The sequence below is a fragment of the Symphalangus syndactylus genome, chromosome 6 (genome assembly GCF_028878055.3).
Source record: "Symphalangus syndactylus isolate Jambi chromosome 6, NHGRI_mSymSyn1-v2.1_pri, whole genome shotgun sequence".
Lineage (NCBI taxonomy): Eukaryota > Metazoa > Chordata > Mammalia > Primates > Hylobatidae > Symphalangus > Symphalangus syndactylus.
In genome coordinates, this window is record NC_072428.2 from 89,792,487 (window position 1) to 89,819,977 (window position 27,491).

A 27,491-nucleotide genomic window follows, 5' to 3' on the forward strand; every position below is an offset into this window, starting at 1 on the left:
GTGTCAACAACTTCTAACAGATTTCTCTGTAATCACCAGAGCTGTACTCAATTAACTCCTAAAATGCTTATCAAAACAACATACTGTTGCTGATTTAAGATTCTAACTTCCTTCTTAACACAAATTAATCTCCAAGTAAATAAGTATGTGCCTTCAATATGTAGCAACAATTTCTCAGATGCTCAAGTACCTGACCAGTAAAACAACACCTAAAAGGGTTGTGAGAAACAAATACGGTAATAATGCAACAGTACTTTATGAACTACAAGGTACTATATAATAAGCTTCTCACAAACCGTATCCTTGGAACACTAATATCATGAAGAATCTCAACATGTGTTCTTTGAATACCAGACTATGTAGTTTAGTAGGTGTATACTCTACCTTCTTTTTGAGGATTCACAATTCACTTAGTATATCAAAGATTAAAAAGCGTACTATATTTTAAAAGTCTGTTAACTTACTTTCATTCGGCACTTCTTAGATGTGATTAACTAGGGAGCCACTTGGTTTGTGGAAATTTGGTGTTCTGGAGAAGACTGCAAGATACCGTACTACACAATGCCAACTATTACATTAATTACCAGAACATTTTTTTTTTCTAAAAATTAGAACTAGTACCAAATAATGGAATTAAATGGAAAGAATATAAAAAATACACTTTTTGCCTTCCTTAGGAAATACTCAAATTGTTTTACCAAAATATTCTCCTTAATAAAACAGATTTCATAATGGTCTGAAGAACATAATGGGCTACATAACAATTCAAAGTAATATTCTTCTAAAAAGTTACAACTGACAAAATCACAACAGATAATACATTGGCAAATAGCTTAAAATGAAGAATTTGATTTGCAAATGGATATCACAAATATTAATTTTTAAAATGTAATGAAAATCTTTGCAGACCAAAACCAAAAGGGGCTGACAGCTGCTTGGTCAATTCCCAAACTTTGACCTATACTGAATTTCTCCTGGATGCTTATTTAATTCCACACCAGAAATACCAGAATACATCCTAGATATATGGAAGCCACCTGCCTAAAATACAAAATTGAGCCTAACAGATCTTCTCTTATAGAATAATGAATTTTTTAAACACAAATGAGTTATTAAAAGATCACCTGGCTGATTACTTCCATTTTTCTTAGTAACCAAAATGAGGTCCAGAAAATTTACAGAGAAGCTGGGCTCCATGGGATGTTTTGTTTTGTTTTTTTTTTTTTAATCTACACTCTCCTGACTGCTGCATTAAAAAAAAAAAAAAAAAACACTCTAAAATAACCTAACTTAGAAGACAGGCTACCTAGAGTATGCAAGTCACTTGTAGAGTGTTGATGTGATAATTTACAGAAGAAGCAGGCATCTTCCCAGAGAGGCTTTAAGGAAATTGATCTGCAATAGAGTTGCCTCTGAGCACAGATCTTTGAAGCCAAGTAACAGGAGGGATTCCTTTATTTACTGATAGTTAGTAAGTGATACAACCAACTCAGAGAGGTCAACGTTACTGCCACATAACGAGTATCTAGCATGTGCCCAATACACTTAACATATAGCTCTAATCCTCATACAATCCCTATGAAATGTGTCTTCTGTCAATTTCACAGATAAGGAGATTGAGTTCCCCAGAAATCTAGAAATGTGCCACAAATCACACCACCAGCGAGGAAGCTGAGTTTCAAACTAAATTCAGCCTACTTGAACACTAGACTCTTAATACAAAAAAGTGAAATCAAGAATATCTACCTGGAGAGAACCACCACTAAAGATTCTCTACCATCCAAACGGGAAACAACAAATATTTTTAAATGCTAGTATTGTGCTGAATGTCCTCAGCACAAAGAAATAATAAATGTTTAAAGTCATGGATATGCTAATTACCCTGATTTGATCGTGTACACAATGTATACATGTATTGAAACATCATGTTGTACCCCACAATTACATTCAATTATTATGTGTCAATCATACTTTTTTTAAAAAAAAAAAAGACAGTAAATTGAAATATCTAAAGCGTCTGCTATGGGCCAACAAGAGTATTGACTGAACTTTAGATGTGCTCACCTAGAAATTAGGCTTTTCTAGACACCTCTCAAGATGAGGGTAGAGGGTATCAATGTACATAGCTTGGATTAAAAACAAAGTACAAGCCTCAGAACTATGTTTCTGAGTATGGTGTCACTTAGCCCAGCCCATCTGGACTGGGACTGAAATAGGGCACAGGGGCACTAATAAACAAGCCCCCAAAAAAATTGTTTCACAAAAGTCTCTGTGGGATTGCGAAAGCACAAGCCACCAGAACTTGAGCCAGCAGCACAAGATATATTTATTTATTATGTGGCTCAGGATGGCACCCTCAGCTTGACATGGAGAACATCACAAGGAACTCTCCAAGGACACAAGATAGACACAGCAAATTCAAGCCTGGGCATCAGCAGTATCAGCATGTCTGTGGTGGGCGGTGGGCAGTGACAGGAGCTATGCCACCTCTAACCTCAACAGCTTTAGAAGACATCGCCACTGTGAGCCATAGTGAGAAAAGAGGAAAATGATAAGAGTTCCTGTGGAATCCAGGAGCCATAGGTCAAAGATTGTAGCTGAAAGGTCCTCCCTACAAATCCCAGGATGAACTGGGAGCAATTTGAAAGGGACAGATTGCCTGAGGCTGGCATGAATAGCGTGGTGCAAACTGAGAAAATGGTATTTTGCCATTTATACTGTGACTATTTATTTAAAGATCATCGTATTAGTTTGTTCTCATGCTGTTAATTAAAGACATACCTGAGACTGGGTAATTTATAAAGGAAAGAGGTTTAATTGATTCACAGTTCAGCATGCTGGGGAGGCCTCAGGAAACTTACAATCATGGCAGAAGGAGAGGCAAACACATCCTTCACACAGCAGCAGGAAGAGAAGCGAGTGAGTAAAAGGGGTAAAGGCCCCTTAAAAAACCACCAGATTTCATGTGAAATCACGATCATAAGAACAGCATGAGGGTAACAACCCCTATGATTAAATTACCTCCCACCAGGTCCCTCCCACGTGAAGATTATGGGAACTACAATTTGAGATGAGATTTGGGTAGGGACTCAGCCAAACCTTATCAGTCACCCTTTAGAAAACAAGAATTTCCTAAGTACGTGGAAACACTGCTAAATATTAGAATACTGATTAAGCAAACAAACACCTCATTAAGAGTTATGGAATTAGCCAGCAAATTATTTTGTAGATATCAAGAAAATGATTCTAAACTTTATATGAGAAAAAATCCAGAGTAGCCAACACGATACTGAAGGAGAAGAACAAAGTTGGAGTACTGACACTACTTGTTCTACAGGCTTATTTTAAGCCTATCATAATCAACACAGTGTAGCATCGGTGAAAGAAAAGACAGATTAATCAATGGATGAGAACAAAGAACCCAGAAACAGATCCACACAGATAAAAGTCAACTGATCTTTGACAAAGAAGCAAAGGCAATACAACAGAGAAAAGGCAGTCTTTTCAACCAATGGTGATGGAACTGGATATTCACATGCAAAAAAAATTAACCTAGGCACAGACCTTATATCCTTCACAAAAATTAAATCAAATGGATCACAGATCTAAATGTAAAATGCAAAACTATAAAACTCCAAGAAGATAAGAAGAGAAACTCTCAATCACCTTGGGTTTGGGGATGACTTAGATACAACACCAAAGGCACGCTACCCATGAAAGAATGAACTAATAAGCTCGACTTCATTAAAATAAAAAACTTATACTCTGTGAAAAACACTGTCAATAGAATGAACAGACAAGACTGGGATAAAACATGCAAAAGACATAGTGATACAGGACTATTATCCAAAATATACAAAGGTTATATTTCTCAATTCAAAAAATAATGTATATTGTAAAAAATATAAAATACACAAAGAACTCTTAAAACTCAACAATAAGAAAATAACTTAGTTTAAAAATGGGCTAAAAACTTTGACACCTCACCAAAGAAGATATGCAGATGGAAAATAAGTGTATAAAAAGATTCTTCAGGGCCGGGTGCGGTGGCTCACGCCTGTAATCCCAGCACTTTGGGAGGCCAAAGTGGGTGAATCACTTGAGGTCAGGAGTTCGAGACTAGCCTGGCCAATATGGTGAAACCCCATCTCTAACAAAAATACAAAAAAATTGGCCAGGTGTTTTGGTGAGTGTCTGTAATCCCAGCTACCTGGGAGCCTGAGGCAGAAGAATTGTTTGAATCCGGGAGACAGAGGTTGCAGTGAGCTGAGATCATGCCACTGCACTGCAGCTTGGGCGACAGAGTGAGACTCTGTCTCAAAAAAAAAAAAAGGTGCTTCACATCATATGTCATCAAAAAAATGCAAACTGAAGTACCAATGAGATACCACTACACATTTATTAGAATGGCCAAAATCCAGAACACTGACACAACCAAATGCTGGTGAGAGTATGGAGCAACAGGAACTCTCACTCACTGGCAAATGCAAAATAGTACAGCCTCTGTGGAACACAGTTTGGTAGTTTCTTACAAAATTAAACTTACTCTTACCATATTATCCAAAAATTGTGTCCCTTAGTATTTGCAAAAAGGAAATTAAAACATGTCCAGACAAAAATCTACACATGGATGCTTACAATAGCTTTATTCATAATTACCGTAATTTGAGCAAACTAAGATGTCATTCAGTAGGTGAACAGATAAAACTGTGGTGCATTTAAACAATGGAATATTATTCAGCTCTAAAAATAATCAAACTATGGCACAGAGGAAACTTAAGTGCATATTGTTAAGTGAAAAGGCCAATGTGAAAAGGCTACATACTACATGATTTCAACTATATGACATTCTGGAAAAAAAAAAAAACTATGGAGACAGTAAAAAAGATCAGTGGTTGCTTAGCGTAAGGTAGGAGGGAGAATAAATACGAGGAGCACAGAGGATTTTCAGGGCAGTAAAACTACTCTGTGTGATTCTATAATGCTGGATAAATGTAATTACTAATTTTTCCAAACCCAGAGAATGTACACTACCAAGGGTAACCCCTAATGTAAAACTATGGTCTTTGAATGATGATGTGTCACCGTAGGTTCATCCATTGTAACAAATGTACTATTCTGGTAGGAGATTTTGATAACGGAGGAGTCTATGCATGTGTGGGGCTGGGATATATGGGAAAGCTCTGTACCCTCTCTGATCAATAGTACTGTGAACCTAAAACTGCTCTAAAAAATAAAGTCTGTTATAAAATTATAGAATTAGAAAGCAATCATTCATTTCAGTACTCAAAAGCCCTCCTTTAGCTGGGCACAGTAGCTCACTCCCGTAATTCCATCACCTTGGAAGGCTGCAATAAGAGGGTCACTTGAGGCCAGGAGTTTAAGACCAGCCTGGGAAACAGAGCAAGACACCACCTCTACAAAATAAAAAATTAAAAAATTGGCTGGGAATGGTGGCATGTACCTGCAGTCCCAGCTACTTGTGAGGCTGAGACAAGGAAGATCACTTGAGTCAGGAGTTTGAGGTTAGAGTGAGCTACGGTTGCACCGCTGCACTCCAGCCTAGGCAACACAGCAAGACACCATCTCAAAAAAAAAGTTTTCCTTTATAAGGGTAGATATGACATGACATAACATAACATAACATTACACTCGGGGTGTTTGATTCACCTTGCAAAAGGAAATCTTAAATCTCTTATTCACTGCTACATTCAGAGTATAAAGAATCTTTTCTTTCCATATTTTCTTTCATTTCTTTTAACAGGATACATGGTACATTGATAAGCATATAATAAATGCCTAATGAGTACAACATATTTTTTAGGACTGGAAAAGTGAGAAGATTATGCAAATGAATACTGCAGCCTCAGAAAACTAATGCCTGCTCCAACAGCTCTTAGTTTTTGAATTTCACGAGGAAGAGAGGCAGACTTGCTTGCTGATATGTATATTAGCTTTCTTTTTTTCTTTCTTTTTTTTTTTTTTTGAGACAGAGTCTTGCTCTATTGCCCAGGCTGGAGTGCAGTGGTGCGATCTCAGCTCACTGCAACCTGGGTTCAAGCGATTCTTCTGCCTCAGTCTCCTGAGTAGCTGGGACTACAGGCATACGCCACCACACCTGGCTAATATTTTTGTGATTTTAGTAGAGACAGGTTTCACCATATTGGCCAGGCTGGTCTCAAACTCCTGACCTCATGATCCACCTGCCTCAGCCTCCCAAAGTGCTGGGATTACAGGTGTGAGCCACCGCGCCCAGCAGCTTTCTAATACTCTGCTCAATAACACACTGTATTTTTTTTTCTTAAACATCTAACTGCATAACTCTGCTATCATTCCTCCTGGAATGCCACTGCTACCTAAAATTTCAAAACTTCAATTATAATCACTTATCTTCAATAATAAAGGCACCAGCCTACTCACTGACTTTGACACCTTAATAACTAAGAGTACAAAGTCTTGAAAACTAGACTACATAAAATATATTTAAGGAAGGTAAGCCCACAGAAGTTTGTTTAATCCTGATGAAATCATTTCAGAATAAACAAAAACATAACCTCTAACTACCTAACTGAAATCACTGAAAACTTTATTTAATATTATAGACCTTACAGAGGCCCAAAGAAATCACTGTTAGGCATTATATATGTACTACTGGATACAAATGCAGAATTTGATATTACTGAAGTTGATAATGTATGTTTATTTTTTATGTAATGAATGTTTATTTTTTATGTAAGAAAAAAACAATTCAATGTTGATTAAAATATCCAAAACCAAATAATTCCTGTGTTTGATTAATATCAACTCAGAATATTGTCTTCCTTCGTGTAAGGAGACTATAAAAAGTATTAAACTTTTTCTTTTACCAAGAAGAGCTCAATACTTCAAAAATTGCATAATCCCACATATTGAGTCAGTAATCTTGAAAAATCACTTCAGTTAGAAATACATTTATAACAAACAATACATTTAAACTTGAATTCAAAAGCAGGCTATAATGGAAAAAACAAGCAATGTATCATTTTATTTTTTTCTGAATAGGTAACAGGTAACTTTCCTCTAGTAATACATATCACTAAAGATCAAACTATATTTTATAGAAAAAGAATCTACTTTAAAAAATATTTTATCTATAACCTAGTAAGTTGTAAATCCAAGTCTTTCACAATTATAGCTCTCAAATAATTCTGGAACACAGCCCAGGAAGCTATTGCTGAGCCCAAAGCTCCAGTGACAATAATCAAAACCAACTTCTTGCGAATGTGAATATTATTTTCAAGAAAAGACCATTTTCAGGAAAACATTATAGTTTTAAATATACAATGTACACATCATTTCCTTTAATATAAAGAAAACCAACTACAAAAGATGATGTAAAAGTTAAACTGTTATTTGTCAACAATGAACCTAAAGTTACTGTAGTAAACGATACAAAGTATGCTAGAGCCTTGTTTATGTAAGAAGCATCCAAATAAAAACTGGAAGCCCCAGATAACTTCAGTCTGGAAATTAATGTATACACAGCGTTCAAAAAATCATGTTGTCACCTCATTCCTACCACTCCTTCCAGAGCAAACCCAAGAACTTGGGGAAGATTACGGCTTTATTTCTAAAATCCCTGCGCACCAAGTTTAATCCTAGTTTTTCATAATACACCAAGTACAAAATTCACCAAATTCACACAGAAGCTTAAAAATACACCGTTAACAAAATGTTTACAAGTGAGAACTCTATTAAACACAAGACATTATAACCATAAAATAACAATTTAAAAGTGCACCTTTTATTTCCTTTCTAAAAAAAAGTTCAGTGGCCATGCACAGTGGCTCATGCCTGTAATCCCAGCACTTTGGAAGGCCAAGGCGGGCAGACTACTTGAGTAGAGGAGTTTGAGGCCAGCCTGGGCAACATCGTGAAACCCCGTCTCTACAAAAAATACAAAATTTAGCTGGGTTTGGTGGTGAGTGCCTGTAGTCCCAGCTACTTGGGGAGCTAAGGCGAGAGGATCGCGTGAGCCTGAGAAGTCGAGGCTGCAGTGAGCGGAGATCATGCCTCTGCACTCCAGCCTGGGTGACAGAATGAGGCTGTCTCAAAAATAAACAAATAATTGATTAATTTAAAAAATAATCAGTTCAGTGACTATATAAGCCTGATTTCCTTAAAAATGTATGTAAATTGCCTGCCTGAAATATTTCTAGGAGTTAGGCTCAAGGAAACAAAGAAGTTACAGAAGATATAAAGATTAACTAGGCGGCCGGGCGCGGTGGCTCACTCTTGTAATCCCAGCACTTTGGGAGGCCGAGGCTGGCAGATCACGAGGTCAGGAGATCGAGACCACGGTGAAACCCCGTCTCTACTAAAAATACAAAAAAAAAAAAATTAGCCGGGCGTGGTGGCAGGCACCTGTAGTCCCAGCTACTGGGAGAGGCTGAGGCAGGAGAATGGCATGAACCCGGGAGGCGGAGCTTGCAGTGAGCCAAGATTGCGCCACTGCACCCCAGCCTGGGCCACAGAGCGAGACTCCGTCTCAAAAAAAAAAAAAAAAAAAAAAAAAGATTAACTAGGCAATCACCAAAGTGCAAGAAAAATAAAATACCACTTTGTGTTACCTAAATTTATTTTCTCCTCCTTGACTATGGCACAATGGATGTAAACCTTCTTGATGACCTCAGGAAAAAAGTATTTTAGGGCCATGTTTCAGAATGTTAAGGCCATTAATACAAGTCCTCAAAACAAACTCACCAGAAACACTCTCTTGTATATTTACACTATTTAAGCATTTCAGATGGAATAAGCATCCTACCTCAGCCACCTGTGTCTTGTTTATTAACCACCTTACTGTTTTTCTCCTACTGTATTAGAGAAAAAATACCTCTGACATTATTCCAAGTTAACTTGTGGAATTGGAAATAGTTTTACTTCCAATTTGATAATCAGACAAATCAGTGCTCAAACATACATTAAAAGTTATTAGAAAAATACAAGCATTAACTACAGCTTACTAATTTTTAAGATGCACATTGTATAATCAAAACCAAGGATGTAAAACTATATTATGGCTATATTAATGGGAAAAAAAGAATATAAAGTTAAAATAAACCCTTTGATCCTTCTTGAAGACTATCTATGACATGACAAGCTTGATTAACTGCCCTCTTGGAATCTCTACCACTATCATGCAGGGGCTGGCCTGTCAATGATAGGAATATTTTTACATTGTGACACATTATCATAAATTTAATATTTTAGTTACTTTGGTTAATGGGAAAGGAATGATGTTAAAAAAAATCCTTCTGAAATATAAAAGTCTACATTCTTCGGTAAATACAGTATATTAGGTATAATTAACTCTCTGTTCAAAGATTCAGGATATTTAATTGCCTCAGGTTTTTTTTTTTTTTAATAAATTTCACTTTTCATTTGAAATCTTTCAGCCATAAATAATGCAGGTGTTTAAGAATTGAGACTGAATCTGGCCCGGCACAGTGGCTCATGCATGTAATCCCAGCACTTTGGGAGGCCGAGGCGGGCAGATCACGAGGTCAGGAGATCGAGACCATCCTGGCTAACACGGTGAAACCCCCATCTCTACTGAAAGAATATAAAAAATTAGCTGGGCGTGGTGGCGGGTGCCTGTAGTCCCAGCTACTCAGGAGGCTGAGGCAGGAGAATGGCGTGAACTCGGAAGTCAGAGGTTGCAGTGAGCCGAGAATGCGCCACTGCACTCCAGCGTGGGCGACAGAGTGAGACTCCGTCTCAAAAAAAAAAAAAAAAAAAAAGAATTGAGACTGAATCTACCCCAGATTATATGCTTAAGTTGATTTCTTTAACCTCTTTTTGTAAAAACAAAACACCGACCTATTTCAATGGATATTTAAGACTTAGTCTCCCCTTTTAAATTATCTAGTTAAAACACCTGTTGGGTATATCAGTTAATAATGGTGTTGTCGTTACTAATTCTTTCAACATAAGATATAATTGTTCACTAATTGATTCAACAGATATTTACTTAGTGTCTACTTTTGACCAGGCCCTGTCTCCCTAATAGAGGGGAAATACCATTTAATTGCATAACTGCAAATGCGCACATGAAATAACATAAGGAAAGAAGCGTAAGAGAGGACTGAGAGACAGTATAGAAGGAGACAACACCCAGCCTGGCCACTTACTAGCAGTATGTCTTGGGCAAATTCCTTATCTATCAAAACCTCAATTTCCTGCTTTGTAACATGAGATTAATACTACCCACCACCTTAGTTCTAGAAAACTGAAGAAAATAGCATATATTAAAAAACTGAAAAGAGGCCGTGAAAGGAGAACAAAGTGAAAAAATTAAAAATAAACATGTCAACTTCATATTCTTGCTTGTGCCCTTTAATAGCTGAAGGGCTATGTACTAACAGCTCTGAACTTGAAATTCAGATGTCTCCCTATACAAGTTCAAATCACACCCTCTAGCATTTATCCCTCCCGTAAATAACGTTTCCTTGGTTTCTTTTGCCACGAAACTCCTCAAGGCAGGATCCATGTATGATACATGTTTGGATCCACACAACCTTTGACACAGCCTGTAGCAAACAATAGCTAGTATTTATTAAATAAATCTGCACTTAGGCAGTTTGAAAGTTAGAGGCAGATGTATTTTTTTCATGTAGAAAGGCAGCCACTTGGTGGGGAACACTACCGAGCCTTTTCATTCACGATGATGCTTCATTGAGGCATTTATTCCACTGGGGGTGGGAGCACCCCAGGAATGAGGACTTTGCAATCAGAGAAAGAGGAAGGAAGAATTGAGACATCTTGTGGCATTTGATAGTAGGCATGCCACATGTGAAAGCAGTTTACAGATGACTGACATCACAACCAGCAGAGAACAAGTCATGTTAATGAGAATTCTATTGGTTTGTGGTTTTGTGTGTAATTTTTTTTTGGCTTTGTGGTTATCTAGAAGTGAGAAACATTTTTATACCTAATTATACGTTTTCATGGTTTTGTATATTGAAGTGATTTTGCAATACATTTAAATCAATATTAGGAATCCATAAGAATTGTTTTATTAGGGAATCCAGATATTATTCAACTTTGAGAAAAGTTCTCCCAAACTCTGCTCATGAACATGCCTGGACAGGACTGGAAACAAGTAAGGGTGGAAGGGCACTCCCTGAAAGAGGAACAACATAAGCAAGGATATCAAGATGGGAAAGCAGGGGAAGTTCTCATACTGTGGCAAGGGAGAATCATGGGAAATATGGAAATGCAGGGTGGAAGCCAAACCACAGAGGCTCCTGAATTCCATGCTAACGAAGAGAACAATATTCTATAAATAACCAGAGCTACTGACGACTTCTGGCCAGTTACTGATACAATCAAAGCTGTCATTTTGGAGGACTGATACAGACTGAAGGGTGGGAAGCATGTAGGGAGAAGACCAGGTAGGAGGACATTACAAAAGACTAACTTGTGTAAAAATGGAAAAACGGAGGATGATGGATGGCCAATGCAATGCAATAAGGAGTAAACAAGGCTTGGGAAATAACCAGATGTGAAATCACAGGAAAACATGCCAAAATTGAGATGAATTAGCCTACAATAACAAAAGTTGTTTATTTGTGAAATATTTCAGTCATATAAAAATATCTAGAAAATAAGATAATAAACATCTGTGTGTCCAGCATCTGGCTTGAGAATAAAAACATTGCAGTACCCTGGATGCATCCTCCTGTTCCACTTCCCTCTCCGCCTCCTCAGAAGTAACCAGCACTCTGAATTTGATGTTTATCCTCTCCCTGCATTTATTTACAGTTTTCCTTTATGTGTCTGTACCTATAAACATATGGCATAGTTCTGAGGATTTAAGGCATATCACTTTACAAAGTGCATATTTAACTTAGCATTGTTATTGAGATTTGTCATACATTCACTATCTCTGTACAGTACTTCATTTGTGTAGTTCTAACATAGTATTTCACTTTCAGTATATACCCTCATTTATTTACTCATTCCTGCTCACATATTTATTCACTCCTGATGATTAAGAATTTAGTTCTTTTGAAATTTTGCTATTACTAACAATGTTGTAGTAAATATTTTTCCTGGTACATATACAACACTTTCTCTGGAATCCATACCTTGGAATGGGATTATCGATTCAAAGGTATGTATACCTTTACTAAGTATTGATAAAGCTTTACCCAAAATTGTTTTACCAATTAATGCTCCCAGCCAACAACAGTACATTAAAGCTGTCAAGTCAACATTTGGTATCGTCCGGTTCTGATGGCATCTCATTGTAATCTGCACTTCTATGAAAACAGGTGGTATACAGATGGTATGCTGTTTGGTCCCACTTTGTTTAGGGTATGTAGGTCTTCAATGCTAACATGAATTAATCTTGTCTATTGTAGTTTCCATTTTTTCTTCTCATTTAACAAATTCTTCTCTACTTTAGTTTGTATATACTGAAGGCATATAAAATTACGTGAATATTAAAATTGCCTTGTTAAAACCACTCAAGGAATAGTTATATGGGCCAACAATTTAAGGCTTTCTAAATCCTCTCATTAACATGAAGCAAAACAATCTAGGTGAAATAGTAACAAAATCAAAAAGTACACAGGGAAGGGGAAATATACAAACATGCAAAGTATTACAAGACAGGTTCTGATGAGTCTCAAAATGGAGCACATTAACTTCAGAGTATATAGTCCTTCTGCTGCCCCTCAGCAAATCCAAAATTGCAGATTAAAGTAACAATGGGAAGCCACTGTTACCCAACAAGTTAGTGCAGATAATTACAAGAACACTCAATGCTCATGAGGGTAAGGTGAAACACAGCAGCTTCACATGCCTCCTGTAGGGATAGAAACTGGACCATTTAGGGGGTGAATATCTATACACATCATAAGCTTTAAAATGGTTCAAAACTTTTAACCCAATAATTTAAGGAAATAATTAGGAATACAGGCAATGATACATGCATAAAATTTGACAGTTCCAGCATAATACATGACTGTAAAAGTGGGAGACATCAAATATCAACATTAGTGTGATTAAACAAATTATGGACTATCTGTAAAACATATTATATAGCCACTAAAGTTGGGATTTACAGAAAATATTTAATAAGTAAATATTTAAGCCAGAAAAAGTGTAAAGTTACATTTGCAATACGACATCAACCATTCAAAATACATCGAGAAAAGCAATTTACTCAAATGTTTGCTTCCCTAAGTGTCCACGGTATAGCTATAATACTTCATACAGAGAGAAGCAGCATTTGAAAATAAATACTAGAACAAAAGAAAGCAATTCCTCTATTTTTTCCTACACTGATACTGCATATAATTAAGACTATTGAGACTACATTAGTATTAGTAATACCACATTATCAGTCTCAAGACTGAACACCTCAAAATATGTGGGAAATATATTACAAGGAAGTTATAACTATATTTTTACCTCAAAAGTTCTATCAAATAAACTGGAAATATTAGTTGTAAACATCCACATAATATTTAGTTATTAAAACTATCATCAATCTAAATAGCTAATCCTAACTTTCAGAAATAAAGACAAACCTTTACATTAAATCATTTCTAGAATACAACCATTCAATTCTAAAACATAAAAGTTTGGTTCTCAACTTACTTCTCCATGGATATGAACACATTCTAGAAATTCTTCAAAATGGTTTTTAGCTTAGATTTTTAAAAGTTAAGTTGCTTATCTAATAAAATCATTCAGATGCTCTAATTTTCTAAGTTTTTTTTTTTTTAATTTTAAAATAACATCTTTTTCACTGATGGACATAAACATCGACATATACCCAAATACAATGCAAAATCTACACAAGTCTATGAATTACAAAGACTAAGTCGTACCGATTCTCCAAAGGGGGCCACTACTAAGATCTTTTTGAGAGTTTCATATTTTTCAGAATTACTCTTTCTGTACTACTTTTTAAATTACAGTTTATTTCAGATGGGACTGCTAAGTCTACAACGGACATTTGTCAGTTGACAACTTTCCAGAGAATCAGTTCTAAAATTCCAAGCATCACCATGTGCACAGTATAAATTACTGTGGAGTCCACTTACTTAGTGCTTAGCTCTGAAAGTCTGAAATAGTTTTTGGCAAAAAGCAGTAAAACTCAACCTGACCTATAAACTGCATTCATCTAAAACATCGTTAAGATGATTTACTACAAAGGCATATTAAGACAAATGAGAGAGAGAATCCACAGCCCAGTTTTTATATTTAAACATAACTAAACAACAACAACAAAAAACATATTGTTTTACCTAATGGTGAAATGTTCCAATAATGTGTTATGTACTTTAATATATCAGCTTCCCAAAGACTTTCATTCCCACATATTTAGAAAATGCAGGCCATAGAACTGGCATTCTATAAATATTTGTTGAATGAATTTACACGTTTCATAAGAACCAGATGTCATAACTGCAACTAAGCTCAACCAGCAAATGATACTATGATGAAAGCAGAAGCTATAGAACACACGCTGTTTAATCACCAAATAGTTCTTATTTTGCAATTACTCACCACTAAACATGAAGGGTAGTTTTCTAAGATCAGAATTCCCTTTTAAACGCAAAGGAAATCATGTTGTATGCACCACCTACAGATCAGAAGAACTGAAGTGATGGGAAAGCAGCATGATTATTTCAAGTCCAATGACTGTAAACTTAATCAGAGTTTGCAACTGTCTCAGTCAGTGAAGCCTGCTATAACAGAAAACTATACTGGGTGGCTTAAACAACAAACATTTATTTCTCATAGGTCAAGAAGCTGGAGATCGCATCAGGGGGCCAGAATGGTCTGGTTCTTGGTGAGGGCCCTCACTGAGTTATGTCTCATATGGCCACTTCTTGGTACAAGCGAGAGAGCTCCTGTGTCTTTTTTTTTTTTAATAAGGATACCAATCTCATCATGAAGGACCAGCCCTCATGACTTAATCTAACCTTAATTACTTACCAAAAGCCCCAACTCCAAACACTATCACTTCGGGGGTTAGGGTTTTGACATGTGAATTCTGGGGGAATACAAATATTCAGTCTGCACCAGCAACTATATTTATTTATGACGAAGGAATTTTGTCACAAACATTACCAGAGGAAAACAGTCAGAAAAACATTATTATTGGGGCTCTTTCAGCCTGACCTGAATAATCGTATCATCAAAAGAACTCCACTTAAAAAACTCTTCCCAAATCATAAAAGATTCATTATCGCTAATTATAGTTTTTGGTCATTCCTAAGGAAGCGGATGTTTCCATGTAAGATGATACCAAATGGTTTCTCTCAAAATGCACTACTAAAACAAGTTACTAGGTTGACATTAGAAGATTGACTATAAAACAGCAATAATAACATTAAGTGTGATAGATATGTGTGTGTGCATGTACATGTGAATATCTAAAACATGATGTTTACTCTGTGCAAGGCATTGTTTTAAATACTTTCCTGATAAAGTGATAGGTTTCATGAATGTGGCAAAGGCCAGATAAGACGTGAGAAATGCTTATGAAATGGATAAATGGAAAAGAACCAGAGAAGATTACCTCCTCTAGGACTCTGAGATGGACTGGACTGTGGCTCAGCAATACAAGCACCCCGGGAGTCTGTGAGAAATGCAGAATCTCAGGCCCCACCTCAGACCTACTCAATGAGAATCTGCATTTTGAAAGATTCAAAATTACTTCTATGTATAGTAAAGTTTAACTGTAAAAACAACAAGCTCTAAAAAAATAAGGTCAGCACATGGTTTGCAGCAAGGACATACAGTAGGAAAAACTGTGGGAAAAAACCACAAAAACCTAACTTCAGACCCAGACACAATAGAGAATGTAGCATGAAAAATTTTTGAAAATTATTAAAGTGCTTTCTTTCTCTTTTGCATTTACATGAATGGGAGAAGAGACAGACACTGGTATCACCCAGACAAAAATGGAAGCGTACAAGTGCCTTACTTTCCCAGGCATCCCATGGCAGAGCCTGCAAGCTTGGGAGCTGCAGGGCATTCAGTTAGGAGCAACTGCAGAAGGCAGATGGGGAAAAGAGAGGCAGAGTCAGACCCATATCTTAATCTCCTCTCTGGGCCAAAGCTGAATTGTATGTCAGAGAAGATGAAGAAACTGCTAAAGGCAGGGGGGCCTGTTTGGGTTAAGAAAGTCTCCTAGGCAGCAACACGTATCCAAGCAGTATGATGAAGTGTGGCTAAGCAGAGGGAATGCCTGAGCTGACCTTTCCCCATCACCATGGGACCTCTGTGGAATGTATGCAACATATAATTTTCCTCATGCTTGAGATAACCAGAGAAGGCAAAGCACTCGAAACAGCTGAGAACCTGGCTACCTCATACTGGCTCTACAGGAAAGGGCTGCCTGGGAAAAACCAAGTAAGAAGGCCACAGCATCCACGAGATTGAAAGGAAAACTGCAGCCAACCCAGGGTGTACAGGATTCACACAGACAATGTACTGCTTAATATATGCTCACAAGTGAAAAATTACAAGAGACACGAGACAGAGTCAAGACACCACAAATAGCTGAAGTTCAAGAACTTCAAAAATCATTTTTCAGACTACGAAAATGGTACAGTATAATGAAAATGGCTTTGAAAAAACCAGAAAATAAAGAAGTAGAATAACAGATACTTTTTCAAGTTAAAGATTAGAAATGGTTTTTAGACATAGAAATTTCACCACTAAAATGTAAAGCTCAATATATTAATAGGCAGATTAGTTATTGCCAACTGGATAAAAATGAACCTAGAAAATGTGTAAGTAGCACAAAAAGATAAAAACCACAAAGAAGTTACAATTAAGTTCGAATGAGAAGCCCAACCTTCATATAAAAGGAACTCCAGAAGGAGAAAAGTACATGGGAATAGACACATTACCTCTTTAAAAAATATATAGATTGATATGGTTACATGACTGTCTATTTCTCAATACTTCTATATCAATCAGAAAGTCAATGATTTAAAGCAGAAAGTAATTTGAAGAGTGACTGGAAAGTGAAAAAGGAAAAATATGAACACTGCCTATTTTTCTGAATATTCTGAAAAGTTTAAATAAAAAAATAGATTAAAAATTACTTAAGGGGTGTATTACTTGGATTTTATCACTTTTAAAGCTAGGCATGACTTGAGACCAGTACACAGGAGTCTTTAAAGCAGTGTGAAGATGCTAGAGAATCAGGTGTATGGAAAAAGGTGCTGGAGGCAAGAGAGGATGAATCGATGGAGGCAAGTGCTCAGTGTTGGTCTTGAATTAGAGGAGCACCATCTTAGAGTCCCAGCAACTTTACTGACCAGCATTATTTTTTACAATAACAAAATATACCTTGCATACATTTCTTGATCTGATTGCTGATTTAATGTGCTCAGTTTGTGAAAACTTAAGTGAGCTAGTATACATGGATCAATTTTAAGCTATACCGAAATAAATATAATTCTTGGAATTAGATTAACTTCAGAACCATATAAGAAGGCAGTTTTCTTTTAACTCCTACTACACTATATTGATTATAACTGTAAGTTTACTTACAAGTTCCATCCCTCTTAAATACCATGAAGAACAAAATTAGTAAGCCTTCAGCATGGCTGTCAAATAAGATGTATGTGCCCAAACAAGAAAAATGAATAATATAGATTAGTTACTAGAAAAAATTCTAGACTGTACTTTAGTGAGGCAAGGGTAACAGGAGGAGTTTCATACAATTCAAGATCTAAGTCTTAAGGAACTCATTTTACAATTTATTAAAAGGCACAAATACTATCATAGATTCAATGATTCACTGGTTCTCTATCAAAGTTACCACCACTTTTCAAGACATTCTTCTCCTAAAAGTAAATCCATTATAATCCTGGAGTTCTATCAGGAATCTCTTTGAGTCAACAGTACAGAAAGTTTTAGAAAGATTTTATATTTTGTGGAAAGTTGTCATAAACTCCTCTGAGAAATGGCACCATCTTTTGAATAAACTTAACATTTCATAATTTACACTAACAGCTTTATTTTCCAAAAAAAAAAAGTTTGCAAGAAGCCACTGCACTAATTCTAAAAATAGATAACAAAATGAAGAGAAAATTACTTCTATAACATTTGTAAAGTCTTCTGATTACTTAAAGTGCATTCTCTATAGAATTCTTAACACAGCACAGATATTTACCTGGTCTAGTCCCAGTAAGGAGGCTGTTAAGAGAAATCCAAGTCCCTCAAGGAAGTTATGGTGGGATTAGAAACTAATGTTTAAAACTGAATTTCTACTTCTTGGTCTTCACTACACACACACACACACACGCACACACACACATAGATACATACACACACACACATCCTTGCTAAGAAAAGCCAATAAAAAGAATTTAATGTCTATGATCATAAATGGATGAAACTGCAAGGGAGGGCTGATTCCAGAGAGTCTCTAAAGTATTTATAATAATAGCCTATAATTATTAAGAATGTATGTACCATGTAGTATTCTAAGTACTTCAGATGCATTAGCTTACTTTGTCCGTAGCCCTATGAAGTAGATATATTTATTATCCAGCATTTATAGAACAAAAAAATGAAGCTTATAAAATTTGGTAACGTGCCCAAGGTCTCACGGGAAAACTTATACCACCAGAGTTCTAAGTCAACTCCCCTTTCCTCTCTGGAAAGTCTTTCTACAGAGCTAAACAAACCTTGGAGGGGAAAAAAAAAATTCCTTAGACATGGAAAATGTTAGAAAACTAAACTCATAGATAGCAAAGTCTCTTCTAAATTACAAGTTTCCATACAACACAAAGCTTACACCCAATAAGGGTTAAATAGTAGGTTCAGAAATACATGAAAGCAATTGACAGATTTATAACCAAAGTAATATCCGAGAGGCAGGCTACCTCCACCTCCACCGCCCAAGATCAACAATGAAGTCCCAATATTGACACTCACCTCCCCTTCCTAGTATCTATTTTATTCTTTTTCTTCCCCATTTGACATTATGAGGACTTATCTTTATGTGTATATTGTATTTCCCCAAGTAGACTGTAAATTCTCTTAAGGATCTGGTAAGGCTAAAGCGTAATTTGACAGGAAAAGCATGGAACATATCTTACAAATGTTACCAGTGATCATCCTCACCACATAAGAGCAAGCAAGACATAAAGAACAGTCTGCTGGTGAGCTTCTGAGCAGCCTGCTGGCTCCTGCAAGCTGAAGTTTACCAGAGTCACATCATCCTGTGTGAAATATATAGTTGTGAGTATATATTAAATGTCTCATTGCAATAGTGTATGCATTTTAAGAAAGCAGCAAAATAACATGTGAAACAGCAAGGCAACAATACTGTTAAAAACAAAGTTCCCAGAATATTCAAATATGAAAACACATTTCACTCTACCACTTAATTATTTACCAAGAATCATGATTTTTTTTGGTCATGCAACAAGAATATGGTCCCCTAAATTAGTTTACTTTTTAGAAATGTGTTAGGAATAATGTAGTAGGTTTTCATTACTCTAAACCAGCAAGATATATATTAGGCTAAAATTCACTCAAAATACCCAAGGCACAAAGAATACATACCAATTTTTCCCTTTAAAAGAAAACTAGTCAAAATTAATGTTCAACAATTTATCCATTCATTTAACCAACAATTATGAAACAGCTACTATGCGCCATCCCATCAGGTGATAAGTCTGACAAGATTCATGCTCTGATGGGGCCAATGCCATAGAGAAAGGCAACAGACAATAAAAAATAAAAGTACGAGATGAGTTCAATATGGTACTAGTAGGAAGGGAGAGGAAGGAAGACTAATTTAGACTGGATGGTCAGGAAAAACGTCAATGAAGAACAGGCAAAGAAAAGCTTTATTCTTTCACATTACGACTTGAGTAACACCATGGGTTCAATATGACATGTAACAAACTGGTGCTTTTAGTGTTACCATGATAGTCACATAAATTATGAAGGACTGGAGAATGTAAAAATTACAATTATTTTGCACTCTTAAAAGTGATATACGAGATACCAATGAAGATCATGGGAAATGGGGTACTGCTATAACAAACACCTAAAAACGCAGAAATGGGCAATGAGCAGAGGCTAAAAGAATTTTGAAAAGCGTAAGAGAAAAAGTCTAGGTGGTCCTGACATACTGTTAGTAGAAATACGATGTTAATGTCTCTCCCAGTGTGGGCTCAGAACGAAGTGAGGAGCATGGTAGATGAAACATTATCACCTTAGAAAATATGTGAATTATCATGAACATACTGTTCCTAGATGCATGGACCTTATGCTGCTGAGGACTTGGATGGGAAGAAAGGTGAAATATGTTGTTAGAAACTAGAGGAAGGGGATCCTTGTTATATACAGGCAGAAAGCTTAGCTGAATTAAGTCCAGCAGTTATGTGGAAAGCAGACCTTATAAGCTATAAACCTGGACATTAAGATGAAGAGATTTCCAAGCAAAATATTGAAGATGTGGCCGGTTCTTTGTTTTTGTTTTTTCTTGCTGGTTACAGTAAAACGGGAGAGGAAAAAAGTGAAGCAGAAGAATATGAAATGAAATAATGCTGTCAGACCACCATAATTCCACAGGCAAGAAACAGGCTGATAAAAGTAATCAGTAGCATACAGGTGCTACCACCCTTCATTAGAAAAGAAGGATGACTCCCAAGAGTGGAGAAGTTCAGTACCCAGAGGGTGGAGCAGAGTCACAGAGAACTATCCCCAGGCCTTGAAACCTAAAGAAGTTTTTGAAAGTGCTCAAAACTAGAGACTCCTTTTTTCTTTCCATTTAATGATAACCTATGCCTGACCCACAATATTCTGGGAGCAGATAACTTGTTTGCTAGTTTCACAGGTCCACAAACAGAAAGGAATTTTGTTCCAGTATGGATTACACCCAGAATCTCACCCATTCCTGACAGTTAGATGATGAGCCCTGGTTGAGATTTTGCAGTCAGTTGTGGCTGTATTGGGTTGAGACTTTTGGAGATGTTGGGAGAGGGTGAATGCATTTTGCATGCAGGATGCACATGAGCCTTTGGGAGCCAGAGGGCTGACTGTGGTAGGCAAAATAATGGTCCCCAAAGATAAATATGTCCCAATCCCTGAAACCTGTGAATATGTCACCTCATAGGGCAAAAGGAATTTTGCAGATGTGATCTTGAGATGGGGCTATTAACTTGGATTATGTGGGTGGGCCCAATGTAATTACAAGGGTCCTTCCAAGTGAAAAGGGGAGGCAGGAGAGTGATGCCACATGAGAAAGACTCCGCCAGCTATTGCTGGCTTTGAGATGGAGAAGGCACCATGAGCCAATGAAGCAGGCAGCCTCTGTAGAGTTGAAAAAGGCAAGGGAATGGATTCTCCTCTAGAATCTCCAGAAGAAAAGAAGCCCTATCAACAACCTGACTTTAGCCCAGTGGAAACCCTTCTTGGACTTCTAACCTCCAGAACTGTATGACAATAAATTTTGCATTGGTCACTACGTTTATGGTAATGAACATTCATTTTAAAATTTTTTTTGCCCTATTTCCGTTAAGGTTTTTAATTGGCACTAACAAGTTATGACAGAAACCAGTCTGAGCACTAAAAGATTAGGCAGAGCTCATCTTAGTTCGTAAGACTCAAATGGAGTCTGGGATCTGAACTTCACTGTGTCATACTCTGGGGAGTCATACATTGGTTAACTGCATGCCAGAACATGTGACCAAGAAATCTGCAACAAACACACTCAAATACACTCAGGTCTTCCTGTGTGAATTTGCTGTACATAGAATTTTCCAAGGCAGTTAGAAATGTGCAACAAAATAAAAATTAAGATTGTGGTTGAATACACAATTTTTGTTTAAAAAATTACAGCAGTCTTTTTCAGGTTTAAGTAACACCTATTAAATTCTGTAAGATAGGCATATTTCCTATCACTGAGACATTCAACAAGAGTCATATACTTTTATGCATTAGAAATTGGGGTCAAAAGTAAAAATTAGAAACTGAGATCTACCTTTACAAAAAAAAAAAATTTGCAGGTCAAAGTGCCATAATTGCAACATAGCAGATCCTCCTGCAACGAATATCCATTATCATTTTCTCAACTTTAATATAACAAATACAATGACTATGAAAAGCTCTTATCAATATGAAAAACATCTTAAACCAATTTGATTTTAGATGCCATGTGTTCACTGTGGTCATCACATAATTTACTATTCCTTTTTTGTTTACATAATTTGACTGGGCAGTTATTTGCTCTCATTGATACTGAAAACAGCTGAGCATGAAGTTTACATTCCAGCAAGATAATAATTTTACATAATTAAGAAGTCGCTTTACACATAATAAAATAGAAGGGTTGTTAGTTATTCAAAGAAAACCTACAAAAATTCTGCCTTTAAAGTGCCCACAGCAGTAGGAAAATAGGCTGGGCAGAAGGATAAACAATACCAGAAATCAAGTGCAAATATGCTTTAACATACGCCAACAGTTTCTGTTTGGAGAAGGGTGCCCTAAGGAAAAAGTATAAGGGTAGAGGGAAGCCAAGTCTAAAAGATTTTATTCTGCAGGAAACGGAAAAGTCAACAAAGGTTTTTGAGCAAGGAAGCAGCATGATACCTACAACAGAAAGAACAGGCTAGAGGGAAAGACAAGAAGCAGGAGAGCCTATCGGAATTAGGCTACCAGAGGCAGAGAAGGACTTGAACTATAAATATGAAAATGAAAAACAGAAGGTACAGAAAAAAATCAGCAATTCCAAAATATACTCTTAAACCACCTGTGGCTTCTTATTAAAGTAACTGCTAATACAAGGTACGCCATGAGAGAGAAGCACACAACCCATACTGAAATACCGGATCCGTTTATTCAAGGAAATGGGCTTTCTGACATCTAAGATCCTAAACCAATTCTAAGAAAGTCAAAGCAATGAAAAATCAAAGGCCCTGCAATGCCAAAATTTCTCAACTAGGGGAAGTCACAGGGCAAGTTCAAAAGGAGTGAAGATTAATGATGCAGCATCCCAAAGAGCTGGCTGGTGGCAGCAATAGAAAAATACCCACCAAATAGAAGAAATCCAATCCCTCAGCTCATTTCCCCCCAAACCTGGAATATTTAAACCAAGCTAAAGAAGGAGATCAGGGTGTGGAATTTTGTATATGAGGGTAAGTGCAGTGGAAGGAAGGATAGTGAGGTGGAATAAAGGAGAATACTGCTCAAAGCTTTGGAACGAAAATTAATTCATGATCATTTATTTGTATATCAACTCTTATGTCCTCAAAACACATAATAAAATAATATTCCATAAGTACCAGTAGTATACTACAGCTACCTACCGAAATAAAGCATAAGCTTAATCTTACTGCTCATAAAAGGATGATAAATTAAAACATTCTCAAAGATATAACAATAAAAAATAATTTCCTCAACAACAATTAGACATTATTATATAAAAACTTTCATTATTACTTACTTCTTTAAAATGTTTATTAAGTATTATCATCCTAATAAGCATAAAAACTAAACCTAAAAGACAAAGAACCCAAACTCTGGCCTAATTTCCTTAGTGTCAATGATTAGACTAGCTACTCTTTTTTTAAGGCCTAATTCACTGCTCCGTATAGTGAAATACCTCTGATTTAAATCATATAGACACTCAGTGCCAAAATCTTTACTAATAGTGTGCAAGTCTCATATCTAAATTACTCAGCCCAGCTGTCTAAAATGATAATACATTCCTTAAGAAAAAAATGCAATATATTTAACAGACTGTCTTAAAAGTACTTTAGAGGTTTTATGCCTTAAATTTAAAAAACATCATTTGATGAGAAAAACAGAATAAGTGAAGAGGAACAAGATCGAATGCAAATGGTTGTGACACTGGTTATACGTTACCTAGAAACGATTTTACATTTCCAGTTGATTCTATTGCCGTGTTTTACATGGAATTATTTCACTGAGCTACCTATACATATGCTTTAAGGATTCAAAAAAGAACCAAAAGGTCACAATTCACTACTAAAGTCAAATTAGGAAAACAGTATTTTCAAACATTCCAAGATTAAATTTCCGGAATAAGTAAGCCAGCATTCTGTTTACAGGACTAGGGTGCTGGAACTCTGGGCAAAAGGGTAGAGTAGAACGAGGATAAGGCAGAGGAGAGTGCTGGGCCAGCAGGACAGCCAGGATTTCCAAAGAGGAGAGAGGTAGGGAAAAGCAAAAGACCAAAGCTAGAAAAGACAGCCAAAAGAATTCAGTCACCTAAAGATTTCTAAAAATCATTCCGAAATATTTCTAATGGTATTAGTACTGGTTTAGAGAAATAACAATTCTGGCCGGGCGAGGTGGCTCACGCCTGTAATCCCAGAACTTTGGGAGGCTGAGGCGGGCGGATCACCTGAGGTCAGGAATTCGAGACCAGCCTGGCCAACATGGTGAAACCCGGTCTCTACTAAAAATACAAAATTAGCTGAGCATGGTGGCACGCACCTGTAGTCCCGGCTACTCGGGAGGCTGAGGCAGGAGAATCGCTTGAACCCAGGAGGTGAAGGTTGCAGTGAGAGGAGATCGGGCCACTGCACTCCAGCCTGGGCTACTGCGCAAGACTCTGTCTCAAAAAAAAAAAAGAAAAGAAAAAGAAATACGAATTCCATAATTTCTTCTGAAAATGAGGCCTCTGCTACATCTTTCTCTGAACTCACCTATGATGACTGTCAAGATTCAACTTCTGGTTCTATATTATACATTCAGTTATATTTAAGTCTTAATCTAGAACAGTGGTCCTTAACTAACGCTGTATTTTGCCCCCAGAGGACTTCTAGCAATACGTGGAAACACTTTTGGAGCTCATAGGTTAGGAGGCTGCTACTAGCATCTAATGAGTGGAGGCCAAAGATGCTGCTGAACATTGTACAATGCACAAAAACAACCTGCAGAACAAAGAATTACCCAGCCCCAAATGCCAACCGTGCTAAGATTAAGACACATTGATCTCTTCTGAACATAAGCAAAAGCCTACTCCCGGGACCTTTATTCTAGTCCATCCCTAACAGTCACCTAATTAAAGGACAAAACACCACCACCAGATAATTCATTTTTCAATTGCTTTAAACATGGTGGATGGCTGCTCAAACTAAGAGTCACACAGAGATACACTGAAACAACGTATCACACCAGGAGAGCAAAAACTGCAAGAAAAAAACTTCTTAATCCTCTTATTTCATATCTATCTCACATTCAATTCACAAGAGAAGTACATACACTAACCTCCTCAAAACATAGTATTTCTTATTAATGTAAAAACTTAGGCAAACAGCATTAACTGAGAAAGATTTATGTTGGGGGCGAGAGGGTGAAAAAAGCCACCCAGGTCTTTAAAATGCAAAGTTATTTGACAGTTTACTTGCAAAATGACTCAGATCATTATTACTTTTAGTCATGCCAACTTTGCTGCTCCCAAGCCTACTAGTAATGGAGAAAAAAAACCCACCATTTTTTCTGCAGTCATTAAACCAATGAAACAGAAGCTTACTGAAAACAGGTTTGTGCAACATTTCTTTTTTATTATAACTGGTATAAAAATAAAAGCAGTCCTTGGAAATGCAAATGAGGATTCTGAGAAATTTTTCATCTATCTAAATACCTAGAGTGTGAGAAGAAAACATGCAAACAAAAGAAAACCCTAACTCACAAATTTTAACCTGTAAAGATTTTCCTAATGCTTCCCTCAGTGAAAACCCTGGTTTACTCTTTATTTTCTTCCCCGTCAAATATTTGGAAAAGACCTCCACGTAGCGTTTCACGAACAGAACAGTGCTAAGAACAAATAAAAGCCTTGCGTGTACCTGGCAAATCTCATTCATCAGAAACGGTGGCAGCGGAGAGAGAACCCTGTTGTCTGGCGTGACCCTCTCGCTCTTTCACAGCAGTTTTCACCACTCGAGTATCTGCCTTGCCTACTACTACTAAAGCAAAGCTTCCCAATCCCTCTTGGGTGGCTTCCATGCCCCCACAGCAAGAAAAATCAAGCATCCAGCGCAGCCTCTTCTCAGCGCTAGGGGAATGTAATCAGTGCTCCTTGACCACTTAAGGAGTCGCCATAGGAAGTTAACAGGAAAGACATTTCAGCCCCATCTCAGAGGCCCCACAAAAGGTGCACTGATTTCACCAAACGTGGCACTATGGGCATGAGAAAACCACAGTGAAACACAACCTACACCTCACACGAAGAACGGTTTTCCGGGAAGGGGTTGGGGGGGGGGTGGTGTTTTTATTTTCTAGCCGAGAATGCCCCTTCGTCTTTATAAGGCTGAGCTAAACTTCAAAGCAAAGGGTTTCCACGCGACCCGCCGCCTCGGACTCGCGCCTGGGCTCTTTGCTGGGTCGCACGAAGGCATCCGAGTGAAGTGACGCGCCCGCCCCGCCGCGGGGGGTCCTCGCCCGCCGGGGCGGAGGGAGGCCAGACACCCGGAGATGGGAACCTGCCTCGCCTCCGCACCGCCCGACCCAGCTCCCGCTCGGAAGCCTCCTCGGGCGCTTCCTCCCCCTTCCCTCTGGGTTTCCAAACGCCGAGGGCCGCGCAGCGGTCACCGCGAAGCGCCACACAATCCCCCGCCGACCCCCGGGCCCCGACCCGGCCGCCCTTACCGAGCAGCAGCAGCTTGACCTCGCGCGCCGCCTTCTCGCCGTCCTCGCGGAGGTTGCGGTCGATCATCTTACTCCGCTCCACCGCCGCCTTGTCCTCGGCGCTCAGCGTGCAGCCCATGGTGCCGAGAGCGAGAGCCTGCCGCCGCTCCCTCCGCGCCCGAGTGCTGGCTCCAAGCACAGGGGAATCCTTTCTCTCTCCGAGCGGGCGTTCGAACGCCTCCCGACGGGGGCCACGCCACCCCCACCACTTCCTAAGCGGAGTCGAGGGAGACGCTGTCCGCAAACGGGCAGACAGCAACGGGCGGCTGTTCCTCACGGCCAGGCTCTGCTTCCCGGCCCGGCTCAGCGCCCCCAATTCCCGGGTTTGGGGTTTTGAATCTCTGGGCACAGTCGCCGCTGCACTCCCGCCGCTGGCCGCGCCGCAGCCTCTCCAAGCCCAGCCGAGCTCGGCCTCCGCGCGCCGCCGCGGCCCCGCCCCTGCCCGCCCCTCCCACCACCCCGCGACCACTCCCAGAGCGCGCGCCGGCGCACGTGCCCTCGGACAGCGCCCCCTCGGAGGGGCGCGCGCGCCCCCCGGCCCCCGACCCCAGCGCCGCGCCACCACCGAGGGCCTGGCGCCCCCTGGCAGCGTCCACGGAGCGCGCCACTGCCCCGCGGGGCTGTGGCCTTCTGCCCTGGGCGGGAGTGGGGTAATTTCTTTCCGTTTACTCACAGGGAGGGAGCTGTGCGTACCTGCCCCTTCGGGTGGGGGTGGGAGAGCTGCCAAAGTTGCCGAAAAAAGCCAGTTCTGGGCGTTTGAGCATGCCCAGCGCCGGTAGCCACGCAAGGCTTTTCAA

At 38.4% G+C, this 27,491-nt stretch overlaps 1 protein-coding gene across 1 annotated transcript in view; it reads right to left on the reverse strand.

The window, feature by feature from the left end:
• GNAI1 (G protein subunit alpha i1) overlaps nt 1-27,108 on the reverse strand; it is an 87,452-nt gene extending 60,344 nt beyond the window's left edge. Inside the window, exon 1 of the mRNA XM_055283420.2 lies at nt 26,656-27,108. Within this exon, the coding sequence (XP_055139395.1) occupies nt 26,656-26,773 (118 nt within the window). The 5' untranslated portion in view covers nt 26,774-27,108. The remainder of the gene's footprint in view (nt 1-26,655) is intronic.
• Nucleotides 27,109-27,491: the final 383 nt, after the last annotated feature.